General features: G+C 67.2%; 1 protein-coding gene across 6 annotated transcripts in view; it reads right to left on the bottom strand.

Moving 5' to 3' along the window:
* DLEC1 (DLEC1 cilia and flagella associated protein) overlaps nt 1-16,058 on the bottom strand; it is a 60,875-nt gene that overhangs the window by 10,743 nt on the left and 34,074 nt on the right. For 4 of the 6 annotated variants that reach the window (XM_070073007.1, XM_070073009.1, XM_070073008.1 and 1 more), the window contains 8 exons: nt 14,496-14,649; nt 14,045-14,155; nt 13,660-13,793; nt 13,114-13,305; nt 11,739-11,809; nt 11,281-11,432; nt 9,707-9,825; nt 9,271-9,341 (listed from right to left, as the gene is read on the bottom strand). In XM_070073007.1, the coding sequence (XP_069929108.1) occupies nt 9,271-9,341; nt 9,707-9,825; nt 11,281-11,432; nt 11,739-11,809; nt 13,114-13,305; nt 13,660-13,793; nt 14,045-14,155; nt 14,496-14,649 (1,004 nt within the window). Of the gene's footprint in view, nt 1-1,664; nt 2,210-2,444; nt 2,530-2,659; nt 2,756-2,850; nt 2,977-3,057; nt 3,167-3,254; nt 3,460-9,270; nt 9,342-9,706; nt 9,826-11,280; nt 11,433-11,738; nt 11,810-13,113; nt 13,306-13,659; nt 13,794-14,044; nt 14,156-14,495; nt 14,650-16,058 lie in introns of those variants that run through there. The other 2 variants (XM_070073010.1, XM_070073011.1) reach the window with 2 other exon arrangements.

Below are 16,058 nucleotides of genomic sequence, written 5' to 3'. Positions count from 1 at the left end.
CTGTCAGCTGCCCAACAGAAGACTCACCAGGATCTGCCAGAAAGATTTCCCGGTGCCTGAATCACAATCACACAGCTTAGCTCTGTGCAGCTACTTTGTGAGAGAGGAAATAATAGGAGCTGTTTAACTCCTCTGCGGTTTCAGAAAACGCATCGCGTCTTGCTGAACGAAATGAAAAGTCTCTCAGCAATGGCGCCGCTTCTTTCTAACTTTATGTCAAAAGATACACAATGATTAAGTCTTTGGCCCGTAAAGAAAAACGCCCATGCGCGGGGCAAAGATCAGCATTGCAGCTGCACTGCCATATCTTTGGGTTGCCCTTCTGATCTCGGGTCTGTTGTAGGGAGCAAGGACCAACTGAGGCTGGTGGTAGAGGCGGTAAAAAGCCCACAGCAAGGAAGCAGCAGGCAGGCAGGTCAGGCGGGAGCTTACAACTGCCTTAAGGAGCCGTGCTCTGAGGCATACAACTTTGGCGACCGTCCCTTCTAGTTAGGACAACTGCTGTCATAGGGTTCTAAAGAAGCAGTGGGCACATCCCCCATACTACACTCAAAGAGCCATTCTTTGGGGCGGGGAGGGGTGTGGCTGTGGACAGCCCAGGTGGGGTGCTGTGAGGGGCGTGGCTGTGGACAGCCCAGGTGGGGCGGGGAGGGGTGTGGCTGTGGACAGCCCAGGTGGGGCGGGGAGGGGTGTGGCTGTGGACAGCCCAGGTGGGGCGGGGAGGGGTGTGGCTGTGGACAGCCCAGGTGGGGTGGGGAGGGGCGTTGCTGTGACAGCACAGGTGGGTGGGCGAGGGGGTGTGGCTGTGCAGCCCAGGTGGGGCGGGGAGGGGCGTGGCTGTGCAGCCCAGGTGGGGTGGGGAGGGGCGTGGCTGTGACAGCCCAGGTGGGGTGGGGAGGGGCGGGCTGTGACAGCCCAGGTGGGTGGGCGAGGGGGTGTGGCTGTGCAGCCCAGGTGGGGCGGGGAGGGGCGTGGCTGTGCAGCCCAGGTGGGGCGGGTGATGGGCGTGGCTGTGGACAGCCCAGGTGGGGTGGGCGAGAGGGTGTGGCTGTGACAGCCCAGGTGGGGCGGGGGAGGGGTGTGGCTGTGACAGCCCAGGTGGGGTGGGTGAGGGGCGTGGCTGTGCAGCCCAGGTGGGCGCTGCGAGGGGGCGTGGCTGTGCAGCCCAGGTGGTGCGGGCTGGGGATTCGGCCTGGCCAGGGAGGGCCAAGGGGTGCAGCTTGCTGAGAATTCCGGCCAGGAGCCAGACGCCTGGGCCTCGTCTGCACACAGAGCGAGAGCAGGGCCCTTGGGGACGGCTTTCCCTGAGCTGCCCAGGACTTGGGCCATCACTGCTGCCTCCCGGGTACGTGAGCAGGAAGCCAGACAGGAAGTGGAGCGGCCAGGACTCGAACCGGCGCTCCCTGCGCAGTGTGGAGCCCCTGGGAATCGGGTGCCCCGTGCTCCGGCAGTGTGCACTGCAGGCTCGGGTGAGCAAGTGGAGAGGAAGCAGCGGGGGCAGGGCGCCGTGGTGCTCGGCCTGTGCCTGTGCAGGTGCAGGGAGCCCTCTGCACAGATGGGGCACTCGGGGCCTTGCCCCCCCGCATGCCAGAGTCTCAGAGCCAGAGGGGCAGGAGGGAGAGGCCCCCACCACGCCAAGGATCCCCAACTCTCACCCGGCTCTGACCCTGGAGGTCCTGTTACCTCTGGTGCCCGCCAGGAGAGGGAAGGCCCGGGTTCACCTGCGCCAGGGCACTCAGCGCCCTGGGCAAGGGTGCGAGTCTGTGCCCAGTGGAGGTTGCCCACAGCAGGGCGCGGGCCACCCCGGCATCTGCAGTGGGATGGGGGGAGGAGTCAGGGCGTCCCGGCCCATGCCGCTCTGTGCCCTGCGGCTGGACCGTGCCTGCAGGTGGGGCCTGCGTGTGCCCATGCAGGACGTGGCATGGCACGTGTGCGGTGCAGGTCTGGGCAGGCCTGTGAGGGCGGCATGCAGGGGTGCTGTCTGGCCCCGGGGCTGCACTGACCAGCATGTTCTCCTGTGGCCAGAGCACCAGCTGCTTGCTCACTGAGACCGTCTCCTCCTCATGGCCTGGATCAGGGGCTCCACGGCCTCGGCCAGCACCGTCTTGAGAGACAGAGAAAGGCCTGGAGGCCAGGAGCTGGAAGTGGTGTGGGATCTCTGTGTGTTGGTCAGCTTCAAGTGACGTGTGATCACCAGCTCGCTCAGCACCTGGCGGGGGTGGAGAGCCCCTGCCTCAGACCCCGGCTGTGGGGAGGGGTGGAGAGCCCCTGCCTCAGACCCCGGCTGTGGGGAGGGGTGGACAGCCCTGCTCATCAGACCCCCGGCTGTGGGGAGGGGGTGGGGCTGTGGGGAGGGGGCAGAGAGCCCTGAACATGGAGGGGCTCAGCTGCGCAGCCCACAGGGACATTTGGGGCACAGGTGACGGGAGGGGCAGCACACTCACCCCTGAGCAGGGCTGCTTGGGGATGAGGTCGCTGGCCTGGCACCGGAACTCTATGCACCCGCCGGGATCCAGCTCCAAGCTCAGCCTGCCCAGCGACAGGTACTGCTGCAGCAGACCAGGGATGGGGCCCAGCCGCTGGCCACCCTTGGCCCGCCCCAGCTGCCGGCCTCCCTCCCTCCCTGTCCCTGGAGGGAGGAGCCGCCCCGCCCACTCACTGTGCCGGCCTCACGGTGGCCCTGCAGCTCCAGTCTCAGGGGTCCCACGGCGAAGTCCTGCAGACGCCGCCGCCTCCCCGGAATCTCCCTTTCCACCTGCCGAGGCCGGGCCCCATCGCCCGTCAGGCGGCTGCTGCCACCCCCAGGACGAAGGCAGCGGCGGTGGCCCCCGCCCTGGCCAGGGCCCTCACCTCGCTGTCCAAGCTCATGAAGCCCAGCGCGTAGCCGGTGCACTCCACTCTGTGCTGGACGTCGGGGCCGAGCAGGGTGGGTGTGAAGGAGATGTGGAGGGTGCTGCTGCCCCCAGCGGGGACCACCTGGGGCACACAGCGGCTCAGTGCCGGCCCCGCCCCTCGGCGCCCAGGGTGGGACAGCGGCTCGGCCCCGCCCTCACTCACCACCTGCTTGGGGCTGATGCTGTACAGGTGGTCACAGGGCACCCCCCTCGTGCCCCTGCAGGACGACCGAGATGAAGTTCGGCTCGCTGGCACCAGAGCTGCCCTCCGCCTGTCGCCAAGAAGTCACTGGGACTCCCAAAGGGCCACTCCTCAGCGCCCCCCAGTGGCCGGCCGGCCCGCTGCCCCCTGCTGCTCACCGACGGGGCAGCTCCGGGGCTGGATTCTGAGCCCCCAGAGAGGCTTGGGGAGGGGGAGACGCCACGGCTCCCAGGGGTGTCGGGGCACACGAGCTCGCTCCCCGCCCGGTCCCGTAGCGGGAAGGGGGGGCCGTAGAACACCAGCAGCTCCAGCAGCCGGTCCCCCTGTCCTCCGGCACGTAGGTCTCCCAGTCCAGGCGGATGTCTGCAGCGACACCAGGGAGGAGGAGCTGGCCGTGTGGGGACACTTGGCGTGCTGGGGGGCTCCCTGCCACTCCAGTGCCACCCCCAGGCCACTCTTGCTCTGCATCCTTTGCAGTCCTGCCAGACTTGAGCCAGGGCAGCCCAAGACTAACTGTTGCCCCCAGGCACCTCTGTGCTCTCCCCAGGGCGGCTTCCCCTCTGCCGGTTTGCTCAGAGCCTGGGCACTCCAACCCTGCCCCACCCTCCTCCCCGTGTCCATCACAGCCTGGGCTCTCCAACCCTGCCCCCACCCTTCTCCCCGTGTCCATCACAGCCTGGGTCTCCAACCCCGCCCCCACCCTCCTCCCTCCCTGTGTCCATCACAGCCTGGGCTCTCCAACCCTGCCCCCACCCTCCTCCCTCCCCATGTCCATCAGACCCTGGGCTCTCCAACCCTGCCCCCACCCTCCTCCCTCCCCGTGTCCATCACAGCCTGGGCTCTCCAGCCCTGCCCCCCTCTACCACCCCTCACCACGCCCCGTGTCCATCACAGCCTGGGCTCTCCAACCCTGCCCCCCTCCTCCCTCCCTGTGTCCATCACAGCCTGGGCTCTCCAACCCTGCCCCCACCCTCCTCCCTCCCCGTGTCCATCACAGCCTGGGCTCTCCAACCCTGCCCCCTCCCTCCTCCCTCCCCGTGTCCATCACAGCCTGGGCTCTCCAACCCTGCCCCCACCCTCCTCCCTCCCCGTGTCCATCACAGCCTGGGCTCTCCAACCCTGCCCTCACCCTCCTCCCCGTGTCCATCAGAGCCTGGGCTCACCAACCCTGCCTCCTCCTCCCTCCCCGTGTCCATCAGAGCCTGGGCTCTCCAACCCTGCCCCCACCCTCCTCCCTCCCCGTGTCCATCACAGCCTGGGCTCTCCAGCCCTGCCCCCACCCTCTCCCCTCCCCGTGTCCATCACAGCCTGGGCACTCCAACCCTGCCCCCCTCCTCCCCATGTCCATCAGAGCCTGGGCTCTCCAACCCTGCCCTCACCCTCCTCCCTCCCCGTGTCCATCACAGCCTGGGATCTCCAACCCTGCCCTCACCCTCCTCCCTCCCCGTGTCCATCACAGCCTGGGCTCACCAACCCTGCCCTCCTCCTCCCTCCCCGTGTCCATCAGAGCCTGGGCTCTCCAACCCTGCCCCACCCTCCTCCCCGTGTCCATCACAGCCTGGGCTCTCCAACCCTGCCCTCCTCCTCCCTCCCCGTGTCCATCAGAGCCTGGGCTCTCCAGCCCTGCCCTCACCCTCCCCGTGTCCATCACAGCCTGGGCTCTCCAACCCTGCCCCCACCCTCCCTCCCTGTGTCCATCACAGCCTGGGCTCTCCAGCCCTGCCCTCACCCTCCTCCCTCCCCGTGTCCATCAGAGCCTGGGCTCTCCAACCCCTGCCCTCACCCTCCTCCCTCCCCGTGTCCATCACAGCCTGGGCTCTCCAACCCTGCCCCCACCCTCCTCCCTCCCCGTGTCCATCACAGCCTGGGCTCTCCAACCCTGCCCCCACCCTCCTCCCTCCTCTGTCCATCACAGCCTGGGCTCTCCAACCCTGCCCCCACCCTCCCTCCCCGTGTCCATCACAGCCTGGGCTCTCCAACCCTGCCCCCACCCTCCTCCCTCCCCGTGTCCATCACAGCCTGGGCTCTCCAACCCTGCCCTCACCCTCCTCCCTCCCCGTGTCCATCAGAGCCTGGGCTCTCCAACCCCTGCCCCCACCCTCCTCCCTCCCCGTGTCCATCACAGCCTGGGCTCTCCAACCCTGCCCCCACCCTCCTCCCTCCCCATGTCCATCACAGCCTGGGCTCTCCAACCCTGCCCCCACCCTTCCTCCCCGTGTCCATCACAGCCTGGGCTCTCCAACCCTGCCCCCACCCTCCTCCCTCCCCGTGTCCATCACAGCCTGGGCTCTCCAACCCTGCCCTCACCCTCCTCCCTCCCCGTGTCCATCACAGCCTGGGCTCTCCAACCCTGCCCCCACCCTCCTCCCTCCCCGTGTCCATCACAGCCTGGGCTCACCAACCCTGCCCCCACCCTCCTCCCTCCCCATGTCCATCACAGCCTGGGCTCTCCAACCCTGCCCCCACCCTCCTCCCCGTGTCCATCACAGCCTGGGCTCTCCAACCCTGCCCCCACCCTCCTCCCTCCCCGTGTCCATCACAGCCTGGGCTCTCCAACCCTGCCCCCACCCTCCTCCCTCCCCGTGTCCATCACAGCCTGGGCTCTCCAACCCCTGCCCCCACCCTCCTCCATGTGTCAATCACAGCCTGGGCTCTCCAACCCTGCCCTCCTCCTCCCTCCCCGTGTCCATCACAGCCTGGGCTCACCAACCCTGCCCCCACCCTCCTCCCTCCCCATGTCCATCACAGCCTGGGCTCTCCAACCCTGTCCCCACCCTCCTCCCTCCCCGTGTCCATCAGAGCCTGGGCTCTCCAACCCTGCCCTCCTCCTCCCTCCCCGTGTCCATCACAGCCTGGGCTCTCCAACCCTGCCCCCACCCTCCCTCCCCGTGTCCATCACAGACTGGGCTCTCCAACCCTGCCCTCCTCCCTCCCGTGTCCATCACAGCCTGGGCTCTCCAACCCTGCCCTCACCCTCCTCCCCGTGTCCATCACAGCCTGGGCTCTCCAACCCTGCCCTCCTCTTCCCTCCCCGTGTCCATCACAGCCTGGGCTCTCCAACCCTGCCCTCCTCCTCCCTCCCCGTGTCCATCACAGCTGGGCTCTACAACCCTGCCCCCACCCTCCCCGTGTCCATCAGAGCCTGGGCTCTCCAACCCTGCCCCCACCCTCCCTCCCTCCCCGTGTCCATCACAGCCTGGGCTCTCCAACCCTGCCCCCACCCTCCCCGTGTCCATCACAGACTGGGCTCTCCAACCCTGCCCCCCTCCTCCCTCCCTGTGTCCATCACAGCCTGGGCTCTCCAACCCTGCCCCCTCCCTCCTCCCTCCCCGTGTCCATCACAGCCTGGGCTCTCCAAACCTGCCCCACCCTCCTCCCTCCCCGTGTCCATCACAGCCTGGGCTCTCCAACCCTGCCCCCCTCCTCCCTCCCTGTGTCCATCACAGCCTGGGCTCTCCAACCCTGCCCCCACCCTCCTCCCCGTGTCCATCACAGCCTGGGCTCTCCAACCCTGCCCCCACCCTCCTCCCTCCCCGTGTCCATCACAGCCTGGGCTCTCCAACCCTGCCCCCACCCTCCCCGTGTCCATCACAGCCTGGGCTCTCCAACCCTGCCCCCACCCTCCTCCCCGTGTCCATCACAGCCTGGGCTCTCCAACCCTGCCCTCACCCTCCTCCCTCCCTGTGTCCATCACAGCCTGGGCTCTCCAACCCCTGCCCCCACCCTCCCTGTGTCCATCAGAGCCTGGGCTCTCCAACCCTGCCCCCACCCTCCTCCCCGTGTCCATCACAGCCTGGGCTCTCCAACCCTGCCCCCCTCCTCCCCCTTGTGTCCATCAGCCCCAATGCTCTCACTTCCTCCCCCCCAAGCTGTCTTTAGGGGTTGCCAGTATCCCCACACCTCTCTCTGGCCCCACCCATCCTTCCACCCTACAAAGCCTAACCCTGCAGGACCTGAAGAATTTCCCCGAGTGAACAAATGTCCACTCACATAAATCTCTCTCCAGCTGAACCCAGGCCCCGCACCCCACACCCCCATCTGCTCCCTAATGACCAGGGGCTGGCCCCACCTCGGCTCCCAGAGGGCCTGCGTCGGGAAGCCCGATGTCCCGCCCCAAGCCTGCACAGCGGCCTGCATCTGCGCCAGCGTCACCCACCCCCCTGCCTTCAGTCCTGCCGCTCCCGCCCCTTCTCAAGGACCAGCCAGTCCGGGGCCCCCAGCCTGTCCCAGGTCTGACACAGGCAGACCCCTTCGCGGTCACCACCTCCTCGGGACCCACTGCCCACGGCCGCCTCTGCAGCAGACACTGGGGTCACTGCACGCGTCTCTCTCCAGGCACTGGGCCGAGCCCGGGGACTCCCCGCTGAACAGGACTGCCAGGGTCATGAGCCTCGGCGTGTCCTGCCGAGGGCAGCCACTCAGGGCTGCCACCCTCAGTGGTCGGTGGACGGTCTTGCTTTAGCACAGAGCCATGCGGGTGTGACTTGGAGCCCCCAGGAAGGGGCGGCAGCCGTTGGAGGGCAGGGACGTGGAGAGATTCCCAAGTACACACGGGAAGACAATAAAGTCGCAAAAAGGAGAGATCAGAGAAATAGCGAGGTAGGGTGAGGAGGGTGGACGAGCCCTGTGTATGCACTGCCTTTCCCCGCTGGGAGACAGAGGGGGGCTGGGCTCCTGAAGACCTCAGCTCCCGGGGTCAGGGCCGGGCACAGCTGCACCCCACACCGCAGCGTCTGGTTAGAGTCCTGACTGCTCCCGATGCGAATGCGCACCCCGGAGGCAGCAGGGGGTTGGTTCCAGCACGTGGGCCCTGGCTATCCACGTGGGAGGCTGGGCTGAGTTCCTGGCTGTTGGCCTTGGCCGGCTCCAGCCCTGGCTGTCGTGGGCATTTTGGGGAGTGGACCAAAGAAAGGGAACTCTGTTGCCAAAGATGCACATGGCAAAGTCTAACACTGGGCCTACAGCAGCGGCAGAGACAGGCACCCAGACATCAGGCCCAAGACATCAGGGCCCAAGTGGCAACAGCTAGGCCAGGCGGCATTCAAGACCCAAGGCAAGTCACAGGGGCCGAGAGGGGGCGGGGGCAGCATGAAGACTACGCTTGTGGGGAAGAAGCCGGCATTCAAAGGCACCAGAAACCAGAGCAGCTAAAGCATCAAGCCCGAACTCCTGGAGATGCCAGAAGCTGACAAAGACATACGCTCGCAGGGCTGGCGCTGTGGCACAGCGGGTAAAGCCGCCGCCTACAGGGCCGGCATCCCACATGGGCGCCAGTTCAAGACCCGGCTGCTCCACTCCCGATCTAGTTCTCTGCTGTGGCCTGGGAACAGTAGAAGATGGGCCCAAGTCCTTGAGCTCCTGCACCCGCGTGGGAGACCCGGAGGAAGCTCCTGGCTCCTGGCTTCGGATCGGTGCAGCTCCGGCCGTTGAGGCCAATTGGGGAGTGAACCAGCAGATGGAAGACACCCCCCCCCCCACCTCTCCTCTCTCTGTGTAACTCTGACTTTCAAATCAATGAATCAATCTTTAAAAAAAAAAAAGTATGCCTAGGGGCAGCCATGAAGGTGCTCGAGCCTAAAGCACGCGCAGTCCCAGGGCAGCTCGCTGGAACCACCCGGGGAGCTCACGGCCTCCAGCGCCCAGGCCCTGCCCCCAGAGTCAGGGACCCACAGGCCAGGGGCGGAGGGGGCGGCAAGGTCTTGGCTTAGCTCTGCTGCTTGGCGGGGAGAGTGTGAGAATGTGGCCTCTCTGGGGGTCTCCGAGCCGTGGCCCAGGTCACGCCTGGTCCCATGCGCCCCACAGGCCTCCCCTCCCCCCTGGATCAGCCGTGTGCCCTCCCCGGGAAGCCAGGCCCCTCCAGGAGCTCCCCCAGGACGCCCGCCTTCCATTTCACACTCAGTGCACACAGCGCCCCAAGGCCCCTGGGCAGAGCCCCGGCTGGCCTGTCCCCTCTGCACCCCCAGCCCCTACAAAGGGGTCACGAGGGGCGTGTCTGTCCTGTGCACAGTGCCCCTGACCACAGCACACATCCGTGGAGTCGCCAAGGACCGAAGTGGCTCGGACAGCCCCCAGGGACCTCCCTGGACAGCCATAGGCCAGCCTCCCCCGAGTGGCCCGCGTGGGCCCTCAGCTGCCCCAGCCCGGCTCGCCACCCCAAACTTGCAAGCGTCTCACCGCAGGGGCTGGAGTTATTCAGGCGAAGTGTCCTGGTGACTGTGTTCGCTCCAGAGATCTGTGTGCCGAACCTGCAGGCGGGAGACCGTGCCCGGCTGAGCCACTGCCAAACGCACCTGCTGCGGGCAGGCGTCGGGCCGGGCGCCGCCGGGGACCGTCCTCACCCTGGAGTCGCCCAGGCCCAGGGCAGAGCAGGGCAGAGCCTTCCGTGCGACACTGCCCCCTGCCCTGTGGCACTGCCCTGGCTCCCTGCCCCCTCGCCCCTAACTGCAAAGCATGCTGATGCCAGCGATCCCAGCTCAGCCGTGTGAGGGCGGGGTCAGCCTGCTCGCCACGCCCATCTGCCCACAGCCCTCCGCAGGGAAATGCGGGAGGCAGTCACGCCCCTTCCGGGTGGGACCAGCGGGGGAGCCAGGGGCTGAGGCTGGGGGGGCACCTGATGATGCGCTCGTCCTGGAAAAGGCCTGCGGTGCAGTAGGTGGTCCTCAGAGAGCTGACGGGGCAGCCCACCACGGCCATGTGCACGGGGATGACGGCCGGGGGCAGGTCTCCCACCTGCACGTGCACACAGCCTCTTGGACGCTGCCACCACTCCCCGGAGCCCGCCCTCTCACCCCCAGACCTTCTGATCCTGGCTCCCGGATGATGGCCCGGAAAACCAGCAGAGGACGGCCCAAGTGCCTGGGCCCCAGCTGCCCACATGGCAGCCCGGAGGAAGCTCCTGGCTCAGTCTGGCCCAGGTCTGGCTGATGCGGCCAACTGGGGAGTGAACCAGCAGATAGAAGACCTCTGTTTCTCTCTCCCTCCCTCCCTCCCTCCCTCCCTCTCCCTCCCTCCCTCTCTCCCTCCCTCCCTCCCTCTCTGTAACCCTGCCTCCCTCCCTCTCCCTCCCTCCCTCTCTCCCCCTCCCTCCCTCCCTCTCTGTAACCCTGCCTCCCTCCCTCTCTCCCTCCCTCCCTCTCTCTCTCCCTCCCTCCCTCTCTCTCTCCCTCCCTCCCTCTCCCTCTTCCTCCCTCCCTCCCTCCCTCCCCCTCCCTCCCTCCCTCTCTGTAACCCTGCCTCCCTCCCTCTCCCTCCCTCCCTCTCTCCCCCTCCCTCCCTCCCTCTCTGTAACCCTGCCTCCCTCCCTCTCTCCCTCCCTCCCTCTCTCCCCCCCTCCCTCTCTCCCCCCTCTCTCCCTCCCTCCCTCCTTCCCTCCCTCCCTCTCTCTCTCCTCCCTCCCTCTCTCTCTCCCCCCTCCCTCTCTCCCTCCCTCCCTCCCTCCCTCTCTCTCCTCTGCCTCCCTCTCCCTCCCTCCCCCCTCCCACTCCATCCCTCCCTCTCTCTCTCCCCCCTCCCTCCCTCTCTCCCTCCCTCCCTCCCTCCCTCTCCCTTCCTCCTTCCCTCCCTCTCACTTCCTCCCTCCCCCCCTCCCTCCCTGTAACCCTGCCTTTCAAATAAATAAAAACAAATCTTTAAGAAAGGTAAGTACATTTTGGTGCAAACATTTTTTGAGACCTCTATGCACGTAAAAGTCTTCAAAAAGTCCACGGCAAATGCATATAATTAAAAAAACTCTCCACACAGATGTCAAAACTTGAGCCTCTCTCAGCCCTGCACCCTCATGCTAGGAGCTGCCCCGTGTCCCACGCAGCACGGGGGCCACCTGGGACCCAGGACCCCAGGGGCTCTGCTGCACTGAATGACCGAGGGGCTGGCTGAAGGCTCGAGGGGCTGGCTGAGTGCTCCGCCCCGTCTGGCCACTCCCCAGCCTCATTCCGGTCCTGGCTCCGGCCCGGCCACGCTCTCTCGAGTCCTCTGCCCTCCTCGGCGTGAGACCCGGCGCAGAGGCTCGGCCGCTCACCGGGACCCCTCCTGCCTGCGGCACCTTGGCCTCACCCCAGAGGCTGCTGGGCCCGAGCTCAGTGCGAGCTGCCTGCAACCAGGTGAGGCTGGGAGGCCGAGGACCAGGGGCGTGCATGCGTGCGTGTGCACGCGTGTGCGCCCGTGCGTGGCGGGGAGGGGCCTTACCCTGCAGATGAGGCGGTCCCAGTACTCGCCCCACATGTTTGCACAGCCCGTGAGGTCGGTGCTCAGCTGCTGGTAGGCCCCCAGCACGCCCTGGGAGATGCTGGCGAAGAAGGCCGCTCCCTTCCCGTGGGCCAGCATGCGTTCCATGGAATCTGGGCAAGCAGCGTGGGCACTCAGCGCCCCCCAGTGTCAGCAGGGCTCTGACCACGCCCTCCCGCACCCAGAGGCCGGGGGCGCAGGGCCCTGCTCCCGTCAGCTCCGTCAGCCTCTGACTCCCTGGGGCCAGGCCCCTCCCAAATCAAATCTGCGCACGAGCCTTGGGCCCCCAGGGAAATGGCCTGGATCCAAGAGGTTTGCAGCCGTCCTGGGGACGTCCCGGGACGGACACCAGGAGGGCCCTGTGCTGAAGCCACTGGCCCATCCCCCCGAGGGCCGCGCAGCCCCCGCCTGGGCCTTACCCCACTGCTCTCGGGTGACCAGCCGCTTTTGGATCCGTGCCGTCTTGAGCAGCGCAGGTGACACGTCAGGCCTTCACCAACAGAGACACGGAGATGGCACCATGCGGCTGAGCCTCACCGCAGGCCTGAGCCTCGTCCCAGGGCACCAACACCCCCAGGTGCCCGGCAGAAGGCCGACCTGCCTGCTCCAGGGGCCAGCTGTCGGGCTCTCTGCTCCCGCGGCACCTGCAGCCCACCTCATCCTCAGGCACGCCTCCCGGGAAACCCAGGGGCCTCCAGGCCCGCTCCCCTGGGTGCCAACCCCACCTGGACTCCCGCCTCTTGAGGCTCCGCATGCCTGCCCTGCGGCAGTGCTGTTCAGCCTGGCCCCCCCCCACCCCGGTCAAGATGCGGGCAGCGGGGAGTCGCACGTGGCGTGCTGACAGACCGGCCCTCCCCCCAAGTCTCCCAACCAGCGCTTGCCAATTTCTGCAGTGTAAATGCCTCCGCTGAGCCGATTTCTAGTGGCGGCCGTGCCAAGTGGCCGAGGCCTTAACCACCAGCTCGCCTGAGCCAGTACCAGCTGGTGCTGGTGTACCGCTGTGTGTGCAAGTGTGTGCATATGCACATCCATGTGTGCACGCATGCCCGTGCTGTACTGTGTGCACACAAGTGTGCGCGAGTGCACAGGCCTGTGTGTGCCTGTGCATGCAGGAGCATGTGCGTTGCATGTGTGCGTATGTGTGTGCACACAAGTGTGTGTGTGTGTGCACAGGCCTGTGTGTGCCTGTGTATGCAGGAGCATGTGCACTGCATGTGTGCATATGTGTATATGCACACATGTGTACTGCAAGGCGTGTACTGTTACTGGTGTGCATGCATGTGCTATCTGAATGTGTATATGTGTGTGCCTTGCACACACATGGAGTGTTGTGTGTGCACACAACCACACATATGCATGTATGTAGTGTGTGCACACATATGGATGCATGTACACAAGAGCATGTGTGTCTGTGCGTGTATCCATGAGCACGCGTGTACGCAGGTGCATGGGTACGCAGCGCTCCCGACCTGGCTCTGCTGATGTCCGTGTCATTCGGGGGGCGTCTCCTCCCACCTCTGCTCCCCACACGCCAGCCCCGGCAGGCACACTGTTTGACGTCCCCTGGACTCTCCCACACCTTTGTCTGCACGGTGCCTCTGGTCTTCCGTGTCCCGCTGGTCTCTCAGAAGCCGTCGTCAGCCAGCAGGCTGATCAGTGGCCACGCCCTGGCCCCTGCCCCCCGCCCACTCGGTCCTTTCCTCTCTGCGTCTCGCCACGTGGACTGCAAACTGGCACACCCACGCCTGGCCACACCCACCGGGACCACCCCTGCTGGGCGGACGCAGGACGTACACACTGCCCTTCCTGCCCGGCTCGCCGTGGGGGCACCCGAAGTACTCGAACTCCAGAGAGAAGGGGGTCTGGATCGGGGAGCGGTTGGTCAGGATGAACCGGCGGCTCGCGCGGGTCCTCAGGGGCACGGCTGAGCCGAAGTCCAGGCGCAGCTGCTCCGGGTCGCCCGGCCACTGCTGTGTGCTGAAAACTCTGCCCGTGCCACGGGCACCGGCCACTCTTGGTCCTCCGAGAGCCGCCGTGGGTGGGGACGCGGGAGCTCCCCGGAACCCCAGCTTGCGGCCCGGGACCCCCTCGCCCGTCCTCCCCGCCCCCACGGCAGGCAGCGGCAGGTGGGCCTCGCCTGGGCCCCACAGCTCTGTCTGCTGCCTTATCCCGCCTGCCGCCTTTTCCCGCCTGCCACACACCACGCGCCCCCCACAGGGTGGCGGGGCCCCCAGTGCCATCGGGGCCTTTTCCCAGGCGCAGGAATCGGCCACAGTGGACGCCCGCCCCGGCCCCGCCCTGGCCCCACCCCTGCCCCGCCCCGGCCCCGCCCCGGCTCACCTGCTGCCTTCAGAGTCCTCCGTGGAGACGGCCATGGTCACCTGCAAGCCCTGGGGTTTCCCAGAGATGCCGAGGACCAGTGGCTTCCTCATGCCGGCCACGTAGCAGGGGAGGGCCAGCCGGGTCAGCTCCTCCTGCGGCGAAGCCCCCGGGCTCAGAGCCGCACTGAGGCCTCTGCACAGGACCGGCGGCCCGCGGCCAGGCAGACCCCCGACAGCCTCGGGAGCAGCTGCACACCCACTCCGCCGAGGCTGCCCAGGGAGACGACGCCCCTCCGCACGCCAGGCTGCCCCGTGCCGGCCTGCCCAGCTGCGTTAGGAAACCCGCCGCCTCTTCCCGCGAGAGGCACACAGGCGGCAGCGGCGGCCCCACGCGGCCCCCTCACCTGGGTCTGAGTAGTCAGCTCCAACCTGAGCTGGCGCTCCTCTCTGGGGCCCAGCAGGCCGCCTCGGGGGCAGACTTCTGCCGAGCAGAACTCAGCCTGCTGCCCCAGGAGCTGGCGGGGTGGGGGGGGGGGGCTGTGGTCACCGGCTGGGCTCCCAGAAGAGACGGGGGCACCGCCAGAGGGTGCACAGGTGCACAGGTGCACCCTCTGCCGGACTGACAGGGCCGGGCACCGACTGCTGGGCAGAGACTCCCCACCTGCCAGGCCCGCACAAGCTGCCCGGGGGACCCGAGTGACCCGAGTGACCGAGGCAGAGGGCTGAGCCCGCCGGGCGCCTTCCCTGTGGGAAAGTTGGAGCTTTCCGGGGGCGGGGCTGGGGCGGGAGGGATCTGGCCCAGCTTGGGCCCTGGGAGGGTGACGCACCCTGCACGTGCTGTGGCCGGGCCCTCACCTTGCCCCAGTGGTAGCGCGTGGGCAGGAGCGTGCCGTTGACGAGGGTGACGGCGGCCCTGGCGGGCGCCCCCCGGAACAGGTTGCTGAACTCCAGCTGGCTGCTCCGCAGGTACACGTGGGGCCCCTGCACCTCGGCGTACACGGGGAGGTAGCTGGCACGGAGGAAAGCCAAGGCGTCCAGGTCGGGGAGAGGGGGAGCGCGGCCGCGCCTGTGGAGCCTGCACCCCGGGACCGGCAGTTCACAGCCCTGCCAGCCCTGGGGAGGGCGCACGGCCCACGCCGGGGAGCCACAGGGCTTTCCACGCTGACGGCAGACACGGCGGACAGGAGCTTCAAATGCCACTGACGACCGCTCAGAAATCGGAGTGCTGCGGTGGTGCCGCCGGGCGGCTGCCCGTGCTCGCTGCCCAGTGCTCGCTGCCCAGTGCTCGCTGCCCAGTGCTCCTGCCCAGTGCTCCTGCCCAGTGCTTGCTGCCCAGTGCTCACTGCCCAGTGCTCGCTGCCCAGTGCTCCTGCCCAGTGCTCCTGCCCAGTGCTCACTGCCCAGTGCTCGCTGCCCAGTGCTCACTGCCCAGTGCTTGCTGCCCAGTGCTCACTGCCCAGTGCTCGCTGCCCAGTGCTCCTGCCCAGTGCTCCTGCCCAGTGCTCACTGCCCAGTGCTCGCTGCCCAGTGCTCACTGCCCAGTGCTTGCTGCCCGGTGCTCCTGCCCAGTGCTCGCTGCCCAGTGCTCCTGCCCAGTGCTCCTGCCCAGTGCTCACTGCCCAGTGCTCGCTGCCCAGTGCTCGCTGCCCAGTGCTCCTGCCCAGTGCTCCTGCCCAGTGCTTGCTGCCCAGTGCTCACTGCCCAGTGCTCGCTGCCCAGTGCTCGCTGCCCAGTGCTCCTGCCCAGTGCTCCTGCCCAGTGCTCGCTGCCCAGTGCTCACTGCCCAGTGCTGCCTGGTGCTCGCTGCCCAGTGCTGCCTGGTGCTCGCTGCCCGGTGCTCACTGCCCGGTGCTGCCTGGTGCTCGCTGCCCGGTGCTCACTGCCCGGTGCTGCCTGGTGCTCGCTGCCCAGTGCTCACTGCCCGGTGCTCACTGCCCGGTGCTGCCCGGTGCTGCCCGGTGCTCGCTGTGCTCTGGGCTCACTCCTGACCCTGGCGAGTGTCTTTATCGCCACAGCCAGGGAAGTGTCCGGAGTCCGGTGGAGCTCCGGTGTTTACGATTTTAGTTTTATTTCAGAGAGAGATCGGCTTGATTTCCCATCGGCTGGTTCACTCCCCCAGTGCCTGCAAGAGCTGGGACCGAGCAGGCCAAGGCCAGGAGCCAGCAGCTCACAGCCAGGTCCCTCCCGTGGGTGGCAGCTCAAGAACTTGGGCGGCACCTGCTGCCTTCCGGGGTGCGTCCTGGACCTGGGGCCCGGGCGGGAAGTCCCATACAGGCTGCCGGCACCCCCGGTGATGCCACGGTGGCCATGCCTGCAGCAGCGACGTTCTTCTATTACTGTGTTCCGTCTCCGGAGGGTACCGGCCGAGGGAACCGAGCAGAGTGAGCACAAGACACAGAATGACTGCATTTCTGCTTG

The sequence above is a fragment of the Oryctolagus cuniculus genome, chromosome 4, assembly GCF_964237555.1.
Source record: "Oryctolagus cuniculus chromosome 4, mOryCun1.1, whole genome shotgun sequence".
Lineage (NCBI taxonomy): Eukaryota > Metazoa > Chordata > Mammalia > Lagomorpha > Leporidae > Oryctolagus > Oryctolagus cuniculus.
Note: the sequence above shows the minus strand (reverse complement) of the source record. Positions and strands in the feature narration are given on the sequence as shown.